The following is a 16,414-nucleotide window of genomic DNA, read 5'->3' on the forward strand; positions in this document are numbered from 1 at the left end:
AACAGCCACAGCAGCCAGAAAAAGGATTAAATTAAGAGACTTTTAAATGGCTGTCTATTGAACCTAGTTAAAGAGATGGAACATGGGATTTTACAGTGATTTATTATAATCCTGACTTGCGGAAGAAAATGTGCATCATTTAGCAAACATTTAAGATGCTCATAACATTTCATTTCCCATTATTCATAAATATACATGTCAGGCACTAGACCATTTAGCAAACTAATACAATTTGCAGTTGAATTCATCTGTTCACAGAATGCAATGAAAACAGACTCAGTGTCAGCTGTGCCTTTAGGTAACAAATAAGATTATATCATGCAATAACTTATGTGGAGAAGTATTTTATAACTTAGAAAACAACAGGCAAATGCTACTATTATTCTGTACCACATACCTCAAAAGATTCCATAGTAGGGTATGGTGGTGGGTGGTGCATTCCTGTAAATCCCGACTGAGGCAAGACATGTGCAAGTTTGAGGATAGCCTGTGCTATATAGTCACACACACACACTCACACACACATACTCACACACACTTTTTTTTTTCTTTTTTCTTTTTTTTTTTTTTTTTTTAAGATTTATTTATTTATTATGTATACAGCATGTATGACTGCAGGCCAGAAGAGGGTACCAGATCTCATTTCAGATGGTTGTGAGCCACCATGTGGTTGCTGGGAATTGAACTCAGGACCTCTGGAAGAGCAGCAGTCAGTGCTCTTAACCTCTGAGCCATCTCTCCAGCCCCTCACATACACTTTTTAAAAAGCAATTTTAAGAAGAAAGTGTCAACTGGGCGGTGGTGGTGCACGCCTTTAATCCCAGCACTCGGGAGGCAGAGACAGGCAGATCTCTGTGAGTTCGAGGCCAGCCTGGGCTACCAAGTGAGTTCCAGGAAAATCGCAAAGCTACACAGAGAAACCCTGTCTTGAAAAACCAAAAAAAAAAAAAAAAAAGTGTCTTTTTGTGAAAAAAGTAACTAAAAGATGTTCTCCTTGATGAAGCAAATCAAATGGAGGTTGTCGGGGTGGGCGCCCCCTCAGTCACGAGCCCCAGACACCAGCAGCTTCAGAAGTTCCCGAGGAGCACACTGGAGCTGCAGCACAGCTCTCGGTGCTCTGCTCACAGCTGCACAGCCTTGGCTACGTAGCAAGCAGGTGGAGGCTAGCCTGGGGGTACATGAGGTGGCACTGCCTTGTTTTTCTTCTGAGACAGGCTTTCTCTGTGTAACAACCCTGGCTGTCCTGGAATTCACTCTATAGACTAGGCTGGCCTCGAACTCACAGAGATCGCCTGCCTCTGCCTCCCGAGTGCTGGGATTAAGAGCATGCGACACCACCGCCTGGCTTTTCATGAGACATTGTCCTAAAACAAACAAACAAAAAAAACCTAAGTGTTAATAAGGATGTAAGCAACCAGATTTCACATAACACTGCTAGGAGGTATGTAAAATGGTACAACTTGGAGAAACTGGCATTCCCTTTCGATTTGAGGCTGCCAATCCTGATGGCTTGGTCCCATCCCTGGAAGAACCACATGGTAAAAGGGAAGTCCACTCTCACAAGTTGTCCTCTGACTTATGACTTACACACACACACACACACACACACACACACACACACACACACACACACACACGGGAATGGAGGGGCTGGGGGCTTGCTGCTCTCGTGAAGACCCAACTTCAGGTTCTAGTACCTGTGTCAGGTGGCTGGCTCACAGACACTTATAACTCCAGCCCAGGGATCTGATGCCTCTGGTCTCCACCAGCACGTACACTCACACAATCACATACAACCTCTCTCTCTCTCTTTCTGTGTGTGTGTCTGTCTGTCTGTCTGTCTGTCTCTCTCTCTCAATTTAAAATACAATAAAATAAATAAATCTAATAAAAACTTTTTTAAAAATCTAAAAAAATGGGGTTGGGGATTTAGCTCAGTGGTAGAGCCCTGGGTTTGGTCCTCAGCTCCAAAAAAAAAAAAAAGAAAAAAAATTAAATTAAGATATTTAGCCGGGCGATGGTGGCACACGCCTTTAATCCCAGCACTCAGGAGGCAGAGCCAGGCAGATCTTTGTGAGTTCGAGGCCAGCCTGGTCTGCAGAGCGAGATCCAGGACAGGCACCAAAACTTCAGAGAAACCCTGTTTGGAAAAACCAAAAAAAAGAAAAAGATATTTAACCTATGTTCAGAGAGTTATACTATATGAAAAAAACAGGGGCTGGAGAGGTGGCTAAGAGTACTGGCTGCTTTTCCAGAGGACCTGGGTTCAGCTCCCAACACCAGCATGGTGACTCCTAACCACCTGTCACCACTTACAGGGGATTCACCTCCTTCTGCCCTCTTCAGGCACTGCACACACAGTGTGTACTTACATGCATGCAGACAAAACACACCCCATAAAAATTAATTTTAAAATCTTTGAAATAAGCTTTCTGTGCTCCCGCTGGCCTAGTGAGCAGGCATGGCCTCGACATGCAGAACGACGCCGGCAAGTTCGTGAACCTGAACGTACCTCGGAAATGCTCCGCGAGCAACCGCATTATTGGTGTCAAGGACCACGCATCCATCCAGATGAACATGGCTGAGGTTGACAGGGTCACAGGCCGGTTTAATGGCCAGTTTAAAATCTATGCTATCTGTGGGGCCATTCGAAGGATGGGTGAATCAGGTGACTCGATTCTCCGATTGGCTAAAGCTGATGGAATTGTCTCAAAGAACTTTTGACCAGAAGAGATCGGGGAATATTTGCTATAAATAAAAGTGAGAGCCAGGCGGTGGTGGCGCACGCCTTTAATCCCAGCACTCGGGAGGCAGAGGTAGGCGGATCTCTGTGAGTTCGAGGCCAGCCTGGTCTCCAAAGCGAGTTCCAGGAAAGGCGCAAAGCTACACAGAGAAACCCTGTCTCGGAAAAAAAAAAAAAAAAAAAAAGTGAGAAAGTTAAAAAAAAAACAACAAAACTTTGAAATAAAAGAAAAACAATACATGTTTCTGCTCCCCTCACTCTCCTTTTGAGATCTGGCCTCACTGTGCAGTCCAGATAGCTTTCAACACAATTCCACTCCTCCAGCCTGTCGAGACTGAGATTATAGGTGTGCACCGTCAGGCCTGGCTTGCCACAGGAAAACAAAACTTAGACAAGAATGACTGGAGCAGCCGGGCGGTGGTGGCGCACGCCTTTAATCCCAGCACTCGGGAGGCAGAGCCAGGCGGATCTCTGTGAGTTCGAGGCCAGCCTGGGCTACCAAGTGAGTTCCAGGAAAGGCGCAAAGCTACACAGAGAAACCCTGTCTCGAAAAACCAAAAAAAAAAAAAAAAAAAAAAAAAAAAAAAGAAGAATGACTGGAGCAGTTTGGCTGGAATAGCAAAGCATGGAAACGACTCAAATGTCACCTGTAGGTAGATACAGGAACGAACCGTGGTGTTCGTGTGCAGTGTAATGATACTTAGCACCTGCTGCCTGAGGCTGCTTCCTGCTGTAGCGCGTGGACTTTGGTTCTGCCTGTGAACCCTGGAAGACTGAACTAAGCTCCGCTGATAGAAGTCAGTTCAGGAGTCATCCTTGCCTCCATAGCAAATTTGAGAGCAGCTTGGGATACATGAGAACCTGGCCTCAAGCAGAGGCCATGGGCAGGGAAGGACCTGAGAAAATTCTTAGGGAGACAGAATGTTCTATATTTTGATGAGGTATGGGTTGTTCTAGTAGAATAATTTGTCAAATCTGGACTTGAACCTGAACATCTATCTACATTTGTTGTTTATAGACTTGGAGGTCAGAGGTAGCTGGCCTGGGTTCAAACCTGCTGTCCCTCTTTGCTTCCTGGGTCGCCACCTTCTGTCCTTTGATCCAGGACTAATTTCCTAATTCCTCCAGTGCAAACCATGTGTCTATCTTGCTGTAAGGTTGGAAATGAGGCTGTGAGAGACCTGGCTGAGAGCCCATCCTATAGTAGATATTAAGCAACTTGACAGCTACTCTTTTTTTTTCTTTTGGTTTTTCGAGACAGGGTTTCTCTGTGTAGTTTTTGCGCCTTTTCTGGATCTCACTCTAGCCCAGGCTGGCCTCGAACTCACAGAGATCCACCTGATCCACCTGCCTCTGCCTCCCAAGTGCTGGGATTAAAGGCGTGCACCCTGGCGACAGCTGCTCTTTTTAATTGCTAGACTATTATCAACTATAATTTGTGGTTTTTTCTTGAGGTGCTTTGTCAAATGCTCTGCTGTTAAGCCACTCCCTTCCAGCTCAGTTCCTTTTCTTTTTAACTCCTTCCATTTCATTCCCTCTTATGGCTAGCAGCTAGATTAATTAGCAAAGAGAAAGTGCAAAAATAAAAATGAAGAGCCAGGTGTGGTGGCTCAAGCCTGAAATCCCAGCACCCAGAAGACAGAGGCAGGTGGATTTCTCTGAGTTCAAAGCCAGCCCGGCCTACAAAGCAAGCACCAGGATAGCCAAGGCTACATAGAGAAACCCTGTCTCAAAAATCCAAAATAAATAAATAAAGTGAAGGTTCTTTAGGAAATTTATTCTTTGTTTGTTTGTTCTTCCCATTTTTATGTATTTATTTATATATTTTTCTGATATCAGCTTGATACAGTACAAATTCTTATCCTAATAGTGAAATGTTTGATTGAGGCTTGCCCAGTAATTGAGTAGAATGAAACTTATTATAAGACACAGTTATCCTAGGGTCCCCCCTGCATTATAGCCTCCCTGGTTCTGTGGGTTGCAGTCTGGTTGTTCTTTGCTTTATATCTAGAATCTACTTATGAGTGAGTACATACCATGTTTGTTCTTCTGAGTTTGGGTTACGTCACTCAGAATATTTTCTAGTTCCATCCATTTGCCTGCAAATTTCATGCTGACATTGTTTTTCTCTGCTGAGTAGTACTCCATTGTGTATATGTACCACATTTTCTTAATCCATTCTTCAGTTGACAGGCATCTAGGTTGTTTCCAGGTTCTGGCTATTACAAATAGTGCTGCTATGAACATAGTTGAGCATGTGTCCTTGTGGTATGATTGAGCATTCCTTGGGTATATGCCCAAGAGTGGTATGGCTGGGTATTGAGGTAGATTGATTCCCAATTTTCTGAGAAACCGCCATACTGATTTCCACAGTGATTGTACAAGTTTACATTCCCACCAACAGTGGAGGAGTGTTCTCTTTGCTCCACATCCTCTCCAACATTGACTGTCATTGGTGTTTTTGATCGTAGCCATTCTGACAGGTGTAAGGTGGTATCTCAGAGTCGTTTTGATTTGCATTTCTCTGATGATTAAGGATGTTGAGCATTTCTTTAAATGTCTTTCAGCCAATTGTGATTCTTCTTTTGAGAATACTCTGTTTAGCTCTTTAGCCCGTTTTTTTAATTGGATTGTTCAGTATTTTGATGTCTAGTTTCTTGAATTCTTTATATACTTTGAAGATCAGTCCTCTGTCAGATGTGGGGTTGATGAAGGTCTTTTCCCATTATGTAGGCTGTCTTTTTGTCTTATTGACCGTGTCTTTTGCCCTACAAAAGCTTCTCAGTTTCAAGAGGTCCCATTTATTAATTGTTGTGTTCAGTGTCTGTGCTGCTGGTGTTATATTTAGGAAGTAATCTCCTGTGCCAATGTGTTCAAGAGTACTTCCTACTTTCTCTTCTATTAAGTTTATTGTAACTGGATTTATGTTGAGATCTTTGATCCACTTGGACTTGAGTTTTGTGCATGGTGACAGATATGGATCTATTTGTAATCTTTTACATATTGACATCCAGTTATGCCAGCACCATTTGTTGAAGATACTTTCTTTTTTCTATTGTAGAGTTTTGGCTTCTTTGTCAAAAATCAAGTGTTCATATGTGCATGGATTAATGTCAGGGTCTTCAATTCGATTTCATTGGTCTGTATGTTGGTTTTTATACCAGTACCAAGCTATTTTTATTACTATAGCTCTATAGTAGAGCTTGATGTTAGGGATGGTGATGCCTCCAGAGGTTGCTTTATTATACAAGATTCTTTTAGCTATCCTGGGTTTTTTGTTTTTCCATATGAAGTTGAGTATTTTTCTTTCCAAGTCTGTGAAGAATTGTGTTGTGATGTTGATGGGGATTGCATTGAATCTGTAGATTGCTTTTGGTAAGATTGCCATTTTTACTATGTTAATCGTACCTATCCATGAGCATGGGAGATCCTTCCATTTTCTGATATCTTCAATTTCTTTCTTTAGAGATTTAAAGTTCTTATCAAAAAGGACCTTCACTTGTTTAGTTAGTGTTATCCCAAGGTATTTTATATTATTTGTGGCTATTGTAAAGGGTGATGTTTCTCTGACTTCTTTCTCAGCCCTTTTATCGTTTGTGTATAGGAGGGCTACTGATTTTTTTTTGAGTTAATCTTGTATCCTGCCACTTTACTGAAGGTGTTTATCAGCTGTAGGAGTTCCCTGGTAGAATTTTTGGGGTCACTTATGTATACTATCATATCATCTGCAAATAGTGAAAGTTTGACTTCTTCCTTTCCAATTTGTATCCCTTTGATCTCCCTTTGTTATCTTATTGCTCTACCTTCAAGTACTATATTGAATAAATATGGGGAGAGTGGACAGCCTTGTCTTGTTCCTGATTTTAGTGGAATCACTTTGAGTTTCTCTACGTTTAATTTGATGGTGGCTGTTGGCTTGCTGTAAATTGCCTTTATTATGTTTAGGAATGTTCCTTGTATTCCTGACCTCTCTAAGACCTTTATCATGAAGGGTTGTTGGATTTTGTCAAAGGCTTTTTCAACATCTAATGAGATGATCACGTGGTTTTTTTCTTTCAGTTTGTTTATATGGTGTATTACATTGACTGATTTTCATATGTTGAACCATCCTTGCATCCCTGGGATGAAACCTACTTGATCATGGTGGATAATTTTTTTGATGTGTTCTTGGATTCGGTTTGCCAATATTTTGTTGAGTCTTTTTGCATCAATGTTCATGAGGGAGATTGGTCTGTAATTCTCTTTGTTGCATCTTTGTGTGATTTGGGTATCAGGGTAATTGTAGCCTCATAAAAAGAGTTTGGTAATGTTCCTTCTGTTTCTATTGTGTGGAACAATTTGAAGAGTATTGGAATTAGTTCTTCTTTGAAAATCTAGAATTCTACACTGAAACCATCTGGTCCTGGGCTTTTTTTGATTGGGAGACTTTTGATGACTGTTTCTATTTCTTTAGGGGTTATTGGTCTATTTAAATAGTTTATCTGGTCTTTATTTAACTTTGGTATGTGGTATCTGTCCAGAAAATTGTCCATTTCTTCCAGATTGTCCTATTTTGTGGAGTAGAGGTTTTTGAAGTATGACCTGATGATTCTCTGGATTTCCTCGTTGTCTGTTGTTATGTCTCTCCTTTCATTTCTGATTTTGTTAATTTGGGTGCTCTCTCTTTGCCTTTTGGTTAATTTGGCTAGGGGTTTGTCTGTCTTGTTGATCTTTTTTTTTTTTTTTAAAGAGCCAACTCTTTGTTTCATTAATTTTTTTTGTATTGTTTCTGTTTCATTGATTTCAGCTCTCAATTTGATTATTTCCTGGTGTCTATTTCTCCTGGGTGAGTTTGTTTCTTTTTGTTCTAGAGCTTTCAATTGTGTGTTAAGTCATTGCTATGATATTTCTCCGTCTTCTTTTTTTAAAATAATTTATTTATTTTTATTTATTTGTTTTGCCTGCATGTATGTCTGTGTGAAGGTGTCAGATCTTGCAGTTACAGACAGTTGTTAACTGCCATGTGGGTGCTGGGAATTGAACCCGGGTCCTCCGGAAGAGCAGTCAATGCTCTTAACTACTGAGCCATCTCTCTAGCCTCTCTCCATCTTCTTTATGTGTGCATTTAGAGCTATGAATTTTCCTCTTAGCACTGCTTTCATAGTGTCCCATAAGTTTGGGTATGTTGTACTTTCATTTTCATTGAATTCTAGGAAATCTTTTATTTATTTATTTATTTATTTATTTATTTATTTATTTATTTATTTATTTCTTCCTTGACCCATTGGTGTTTCATGTGGGCATTATTCAGTTTCCAGGAGATTGTAGGCTTTCTATAATTTTTGTTGTTGTTGAAATCTAACTTTAAGGCATGGTGGTCTGATAAGATACAGGAGGTTATTCCAATGTTTTTGTATCTGTTGAGATTTGCTTTGTGATCAAGCATGTGGTCAATTTTTGAGAAGGTTCCATGAGGTGCTGAGAAGAAGGTATATTCTTTTGTGTTAGGATGGAATGTTCTATAGATATCTATTAAGTCCATTTGAGTCATAACATCTGTTAGGTCCTTTATTTCTTTGCTAAGTATCAGTCTGGTAGATCTGGCTTTTGGTGAGAGTGGTGTGTTGAAATCTCCCACTACTAGTGTGTGGGGTTTGATGTTCGATTTAAGCTTTAGTAATGTTTCTTTTATGAATGTGGGTGCCTTTGTATTTGGTACATAAATGTTCAGAATTGAGAGTTCATCTTGGTGGATTTTTTATGATAAATATATAATATCCATCCTGACCTCTTTTGATTTTAGTTTGAAGCCTATTTTATTAGATATTAAGATAGGTACACCAGCTTGCTTCTTAGGTCCATTTGATTGGAAAGCCTTTTCCCAGCCCTTTACTCTGAGGTAGTGTCTGTCTGTGAAGTTAAGGTGTGTTTCTTGTATGAAGCAGAAGGATGAATCCTGTTTTCGTATCCATTCTGTTAGTCTGTGTCTTTTTATAGGTGAGTTGAGACCATTAATATTGATGGATATTAATGACCAGTGATTAATTCCTGTTTTTGTTTGTTTGTTTGTTTGTTTGTTTTGGTGGTAGTGTTGCATTTTCCTTCTTTGGTATTTGTTGGTGTAGGATTATCTATTGCTTGAGTTTTCATGGGTGTGTTTAGCTTAGGTTGGGTTTTTCCTTCTAATGCTTTCTGTAGGCCGGAAATTTGGATAGGTATTGTTTAAATCTGGTTTTATCATGGAATATTTTCTTTACTCTGTCTATGGTGATTGAGAGTTTTGCTGGGTATAATAGTCTGGGTTGGCATCCGTGGTCTCTTAGTGTCTGCATAACATTTGTCCATGATCTTCTAGCTTTCATAGTCTCTGTTGAGTAGTCTGGTGTTATTCTGATGGGTCTACCTTTATATGTTACTTGGTCTTTTTCCTTTGCGGCTCTTAATATTTTTTATTTGTTCTGTATGTTTAGTGTTTTGTTTATTATGTGGCGAGGGGACTTTTTTTTGGATCCAGCCTATTCCGTGTTCTGTAGACTTCTTGTATCTTCATAGGTATTTCTTTCTTTAGGTTAGGAAAGTTTTCTTCTATGATTTTGTTGAATATATTTTCTGTGCCTTTGAGTTGGTATTCTTCTCCTTCTTCTATCCCTATTATTCTTTAGTCTTTTCATGGTGTCCCAAATTTCTTGGACATTTTTGTGTTATAACTTTTTTGTCTTTAATGGTTTCTTTGACTGACAAATCTATTTTCTCTATTGTGTCTTCAGTGTCAGAGATTCTCTGTTCCAGCTCTTGCAATCGGTTGGTTATGCTTGCTTCTGTAGTTCCTGTTCATTTAGTCAGGATTTCTATTTCCAGCATTTCCTCAGTTTGTGTTTTCTTTATTGTCTCAATTTCAATTTTCAAATCTTGAATTATTTCCTTCATCTGTTTAATTACTTTTTCTTGGCTTTGTTTGATTTCTTCCAATTTTTTGTTTGTTTCTTCTTCCATTTCTTTAAGGGAATTTTTTATTTCCTCTTTAATGGAGTTTTTCATTTCCTCTTTAAGGGTCTCTATCATCTTCTTAAAGTCATTCTTAGGATTGATTTCTTCTGCTGCTTCTGCTTTGGTATGTTCAGGTCTTGCAGGTGTAGAATCGCTAGGTTCTGATGTTGTCATGTAGGTCTTTACATTGTTGCCTGTATTTTTGCACTGGCGTCTACTCATCTCTTCCTCCGCTCGGTGTAGGCAGTGTCTATGTCTGAAGGTGCCTCTCTTGTTCTAATTGTTGGTCTTGGTCCACTAGGAGTTCTTGGTTAAATCAGTGCTGTTGGGCTTGGTTTCTTCGGGTTCAATCAGTGTTAGTGGGTTCTGTCTCAGGGAGCAGTTGTTCCCAGTTGATGTAGGGTGTGCTTATGGCTCCAGTGGTTGTTAGGTTCGTAGGGGTTGGCTTTTGTTTGTTTGTTTTTGGTTTTGGTGGGGGAGCAGGGAAAGGTAGCTGTCTGGTCCCTGGGACTCCAATGAGTAGGGTCTAGGGGCTAGAGACCTGATCTGCCAGTCCGGAGATGGAGGCTTACCTGTTCCCAGTCGGTGTAGTAGGCTTATGATTCTGGTGATCTGGTTCGGTGGCTGGGCGGCTCCTTCTTTTGTGTTCAGGTCACGTTTTGCTCCTTTGTCAACTCCTCAGCTGATCTTGTTTCCTCAGACTGTGGACTGTAGGATTCTGAATCCTCTCCCGAATGGATCTCAGCTGAGCAGGTTGTTCAGTAGGGCAATCTCACCAACACCTCCAAGTTGTTGGGTTTCGCAGGTGGGCAGCTGGGCTCTGGGTTGGCCTCAGACAGAGTGTTCGGATCCGTTCTGGTCGTGTCCCACAGAGATGGCTCCTTTCCTGGGTGCTAGGATTAAAGGCGTCCTTGTTCCAAGCTCTAAATCTCTTTGTTTTCACTAACTCCTCCTGGAAATTTATTCTTAATCCTAGTAACTATGAGTCCCCTTTCCACACACCCAGCATTTACTCGCAATGGTCACATGCTGGATGAAGTTAACGGGGGACTTACATAGAGATGTTTACCCCAGGGCTTGATAACTCAGGGTGCTGTGCCTGGCGGCGCCAGGGCTCCATAGCCAACAGCCTGCACAGATGCTCTGAGAGGCCACACCCAATTTGGAAGGACAGCCAGATGACACACACCAACATTCAGCTGCAGACGTAGCCTCTGTCTGCCTCTGAAAGAGTTTATGCACCAGCTGAAAGATCAAAAAACAATTTTTTTTTTTTTTTTTTTTTTGGTTTTTTTTGAGACAGGGTTTCTCTGTGTAGTTTTGGTGCTTGTCCTGGCCTCGAACTCACCGAGATCCTCCTGGCTCTGCCTCCCCAGTGCTGGGATTAAAGGCGTGCGTCACTGCTGCCTGGTGAAAGATCAGTCTTTTGACAAAATAACTGTAGTGTACGTTGTTTCTCTGCAGGAAACGTAAGACTGACCAGCTTAGCATGTGGAAATCAGCATATCTGGGCCTGTGACTCCAAGGGTGGAGTTTACTTCCGTGTTGGAACCCAGCCTCTGAATCCCAGCCTGATGCTCCCGGCCTGGATCATGATTGAGCCACCTGTCCAGGTAAGCAAAGCTAACTGGACAGAACTTGCTTCGTAGTAAGAGGGAAGCTGCTAGGCTGCCTCCCAAGGGCGCATGGAGAGGTGCCCTGTCAGTACTCTAGGGCCAAACAGGTTATTTGAGATTATCTGAGCCAGCACAAGTTTTCTCCCTTTTAAAATAAAAATATTTGCTGGTTGGTAGTGGCCCACGCCTTTAATCCCAGCACTGGGAGGCAGAGCCAGGTGGATCTCTGTGAGTTCGAGGCCAGCCTGGTCTATAGAGTGAGATCCAGAACAGGCAGAAAACGACACAGAGAAACCCTGTCTCTAAACACCAAAAAAAAAAAAAAAAAAATTGACTTGTCACCAAATAAAAATTATCTTTTTTAAAAAAAACTAAACACTATTCAAAAATACAAAGAAGAAAGTAAAATTTGCATAAAGTGTTGCCATGGAGATATCTGTTCTCAGTGGGTTTTGTTGTTTTTCCTGGCAATACTGAAGACTGAACCTCAGGCCTCACAAATGCCAAGCAGGTACTCTATACTGAGCCGTGGCCGTGGTCCTGTTATTAGTGTTCTGTGAGTGCCTTTCCTAGCCTGAAGATCTTTTGTCCCCAGGTCAGTGGAGCATTTGCTTATGCTATGCTATGCCTGTGCACACACGTGGGGATTCAGTTCCAGCACTGCCGTATCCCAAAATCTACTTCCTGGCTCCTGTGGAATTTCAGTTTATACTGTGCTCTGACGTGGATTTTTGTTAGTTGCTCCCCAAAGACCTAAATAGGCTTGGTTCATGTACTAAGTATTTCTCTTAAACTTTATGAGGAGAGATAGCTCAGTGGTTAAGAGCACTGGCTGCTCTGTTGGAGGACCAGGGCTTAACTCCCAGCATCCACATGGTGACTTACTAACCATCCTTATCCCAGTTTAAGGGGATTCAATGTCCTTTTCTGGCCTCCTTGGGCAGCAGGCACACATGGGTTACACAGACATACATGCAAACAAACACCTTATACACATAAAAACACGTAATTAAACAAACAAACATAGGCCGGGCAGTGGTGGCACACACCTTTAATCCTAGTACTCAGGACGCAGAAGCTGGTGGATCTCTGTGAGTTTGAGTCCACTGTGGTCTACAGAGTGAGGGCCATGACATCTCCAGAGTTATTTCCTCAGACTCCTGCTCATCCCTGCTTTGTGACTTTGTTGGAAAAGATATGAAGTTTCCTCATATAAAGGACCAGGGGCAAGGCAGCCGTCCTTATGGAGGCAGGAAGGAATCTAGAGTGGTCGAGGTTGCCTGCATCCTGGGGGGTCCTGCAGCCCTCAGGTTAAACAGGATGCCCTGAGCACTTGCCCCGGGTGCAGCAGCAACAGCTGCAGGACTGTGGGTTGGTTGGCACAGACCTGAAGGGGAGGGACACTCCCTGCTGCACTTGCTTGTCACCTGAGTGCAGGCAGTCAGCTTCATTGTTCTTGACATCCCAGCCTGCATCCAGGTGGACTCCTTTCCACATCCTTGTCAACACATTCCTTTTTTCTTTCTCTTACTAAGGACTTTATATTATCTAAAGTTATTATTCAGCCAGGCCTGATAGTACAGGCTTGTAACCCTAGCTACTTGGGAGACTAAGGCAGGAGGATCTCAAATTCAAGAATTTTGCCTTGGCCACAGAGTGAGAGGGTCACTGGGGACAACTTGAATAAGATCCAGTCTCAAAAACCAAAAGGCCAGGCTTACTAATCCTAGCACTTGGGGAGGTAGGCGTAAAGGAGTTGGAGGTCATCCTCAGATACTACATAGTGAGTTCAAGACCAGCCTGGCTAAATGGGGCTTTGTATCAAAGAATCAAGAAGGAAAAAAGAGATGCTAGGTGTGTTAGTGCACACTTTTAATCCCAGCACTCAGGAAGTAGAGACAGGTGGATCTCTATAATTGTCAGGCTAACAATTATTTAGTTCCAGGACAGCCAGGTCTACATGTAGCTTGTCTCAATAAAAAATAAAGGAAAAGAGAAGTTAAAATCCACGAACCATAAAACTTACTCTTTCTGGTATACTGTATAGGATACCGAACAATGATTTTCAATACTTCACGAAGTTGTGCATCACCACTGCCCAATCCTAGAACATTTTCATCATCCTGAGAGCAGACCCTGTTCCCCCTCAGAACCCTTGGCCCCTCAGCCTATCACTGCCACTGATCACTCCTATCTCCCTAGTCTGTACTTGCATAGAAGTGGAATCCTGCTAAGTAGATAGCCGCCTTCGTGTGTGTGTGTGTGTGTGTGTGTGTGTGTGTGTGTGTGTGTGTGTGTTTATTTTTGGTTTTGTTTTTCTTTTTTGATACAGGGTCTCTCCATGTAGCCCTGGCTGTCCTGGAACTTGTTTTGAAGACCAGGCTGGCCTTAAACTCTGCCTGCCTCTGTCTCCTGAGTGCTGGGATTAAAGGTGTGTACCACCATGCTCAGCAATTATATGGCCTCAGACATCTTTCAGTAGATATCATAAGAGTTCTTTATTTTTTAGCACTCATCATTTCTTCATTCTTTTTTTAAATTTTTTTAAGATTTATTTATTTATTATGTATACAGTGTTCTGCCTGCATGTATGTCTGCAGGTCAGAAGAGGGCGCCAGATCTCATTACACATGGTTGTGAGCCACCATGTGGTTGCTGAGAATTGAACTTAGGACCTCTGAAGGAGCAGTCAGTGCTCTTAACCTCTGAGCCATCTCTCCAGCCCCTCATTTTTATGATCTAATAATACTCCATCAGTAGAGGCCACAGTTCATCCTATCTCTAGTAGGTGGTGTAGGGTTGACCTAGACCTTTGGCCCAAGATGGAGTCACTTAAGACACCTAGATTTATGATCCATGTGGGACCCAGCTCTGTTGGGAAAATGGAGACTGAACTCTCTCCACTTCCCAGAAGTCTGCTAACCACTTGTCTCAGGACAGCCTATCCACAGCACGCGCACGTACGCACGCACGCACGCACGCACGCACGCACGCACGCACACAAACACACAGCCTGGCTCACTGCAGTCCCTTTGCCTGCAGTGGTTCCTTCTTCCTTATGCTCTCCCACCACACTGCTCCCCGACTGAAAACACCCTACAAACCCAAACTCCTCCTGAGGACAGCCCAGCAGTTCATACTCTGAGTAAAGCTTTGCCCTTCTGCCTCAGTGAGCTCTGGTAGTCTGGTCTCTCGAAGCCACGCAGGTGGCCAAACTGGACTGTAGACATGGATGTGTGGCACCTGGTTTGGCTCCTTCCTGTGGCTCTAGGGTCCTAGACCTGTGCTGGGACACTGACTTGGGAACTGTGAGGCGGCCATGATGTTTGTATTGAGGTCACTGACATCACTCACAGGTTAGTAATGAAACCAACAGATTTTTCCACAAATGGCCCTGAAAAAGTAAGTTCAGGGGGGGAAAGATTGGTGAGGAGTCAGTAAAAAGATCCAAAAGTCAGGGAGACTTTCTGAATCCAAGCTTTAGGAGTGTGTAGAGGATCCATCCCACACTGGAAATGACCTGTGTACCCTTGTGACCTCTGCAGCTCCGCTCAGGCTTTGTGTCTCATGAAGGACATCCTGAGAGCTGAGCGGAGGAGGAGCCACAGAGGGCACCACGGGCACATGAAGTGAGCAGCAGAGCCTCTCCAGTTAGCAGCAGCTCCTCTATTTTTGTTTCCTGGTCTCTGGTAAAACCTCCTCCCTCTTATAGTGGTTTTGGGGTGAAGTTTCTACGAAGTACTCAAAACAAATGAGTCAGTTTTCAGACTTGCTAGTGTTTGGGAGGACTTGGAGGAAATATTTTTAGTTGTATTTAGCAGCTTTCAGAATTGGAGTTTGCAGAGTTTTCTGTCCATATTCTGGGTGCCTCTGAAGCCAATACCAGTGATGGTGTGCTCTCTCATAGCACACTCTCTCAGAGCACTGTGGGCTCTGTGGGCTGGATAAAAGAGGAGCCCTTGGCGCTGGAGAGATGGCTCGGTAGTTAAGAGCACTGGCTGCCCTTCCGGAGATCCTGATCAGTAATTCCCAGCAGCTACCTGGTAGCTCACAACCCTCTTCTGGCATGAAGTCCCACATGCAGATAGAGCACTCATATACATTAGATAGGAAGTAGGTAGAGAGATAGGTAGAGGAGTCCTCAGACATGTTCACCCCACTTGACCCCACCTCTTCCTCCTTAGCATTCCTCTGTCACCCTGAGCAGGCGCTACTTCCTCCTAGTCCATCTTGGTTGCTCAATGCTGAGCAGTCTGCCCCGAGTCGTCTCCTCCACAGTGCCATCATTGGACGTCCAGTTTTGTTTCCTCTGCCTGGACTGTGGAGCCTTGGCCTGGCCGAGTGAACTGTATAACACCAAGGCTGGGAGAGCGGGCACGTAGCCAAATTGCCAAACTAACGTGTAAAATGTTACTTAAATGTCACTGCTGTCAGTGTCGCGGTTCTGTGAAGTTTCACTGTGCTGTGCTGCTCCGGGAACACAGGAGGTCTTCCCGTCTTCTAACGTCTTCAGTTCTTTCTGTGGTGTTGTGAAGTTTTCATTGGAAAGCTCTCTTACCCCCTTGGTTAGTTTAGTTGGTGTCGGCTTTTACATCCTCTGTTGTTACTTTTTGCTTGTTCGGTTTTTGAAGCTATTGTGGCTAGATCTTTTCCTCCACTCTGTGTGTGTGGTGTGTGTATTGGTGTGCACATGTGGGTGCGCTTGCCTGTGCGTGCACACATGCACACCAGAGGTCGGCCTCTTGTGCCAGTATCTCTTACAGGACCTGGAGCCAACCCATGAGCTGGACTGGCTAAGCGGTGAACCTCAGGGTCAGCCTGCTTGTCTGTTGCACCCTAGCCCTGGGTTACAGGTGCGTGCTGCCATGCCCAGCTTTCCCCTGGGGCTGGGGTCTGAGCTTGGGTCTTCATGCTTGTGGGAAGTGCCACACTAACTGAGCCAGCTACCTATTGCCCCTGATTTTTTTAAGGTTTTTTTTGTTTTTTGTTTTTGTTTTTTTGTTTGTTTGTTTTTGCATGAAAGTGTTTGCCTGCATGTATGTATGTGCATTATATTCATGCAGTGCCAGTGGAATCCAGAAGAGGACGT

At 43.0% G+C, this 16,414-nt stretch overlaps 2 protein-coding genes across 5 annotated transcripts in view; both read left to right on the top strand.

Moving 5' to 3' along the window:
• Positions 1–16,414, top strand: part of Tecpr2 (tectonin beta-propeller repeat containing 2) — a 99,319-nt gene that overhangs the window by 71,217 nt on the left and 11,688 nt on the right. For all 4 annotated transcript variants that reach the window (XM_037210856.1, XM_028883782.2, XM_028883780.2 and 1 more), the window contains one exon: positions 11,174–11,322. In XM_037210856.1, coding sequence (XP_037066751.1) covers positions 11,174–11,322 — 149 coding nt within the window. The remainder of the gene's footprint in view (positions 1–11,173; positions 11,323–16,414) is intronic.
• Positions 2,458–2,766, top strand: LOC114703079 (40S ribosomal protein S21-like). Its single transcript, XM_037210858.1, has one exon. It carries the CDS (start codon positions 2,473–2,475, stop codon positions 2,722–2,724), a length of 252 nt encoding a protein of 83 aa, XP_037066753.1. The 5' UTR covers positions 2,458–2,472; the 3' UTR covers positions 2,725–2,766.

Source organism: Peromyscus leucopus, chromosome 14, assembly GCF_004664715.2.
Source record: "Peromyscus leucopus breed LL Stock chromosome 14, UCI_PerLeu_2.1, whole genome shotgun sequence".
NCBI lineage: Eukaryota > Metazoa > Chordata > Mammalia > Rodentia > Cricetidae > Peromyscus > Peromyscus leucopus.

What these genes read in the sequence shown, in the direction of transcription:
- LOC114703079 (XM_037210858.1), top strand. Translation starts at nt 2,473, where the DNA reads ATGCAGAACGACGCCGGCAAGTTCGTGAACCTGAACGTACCTCGGAAA.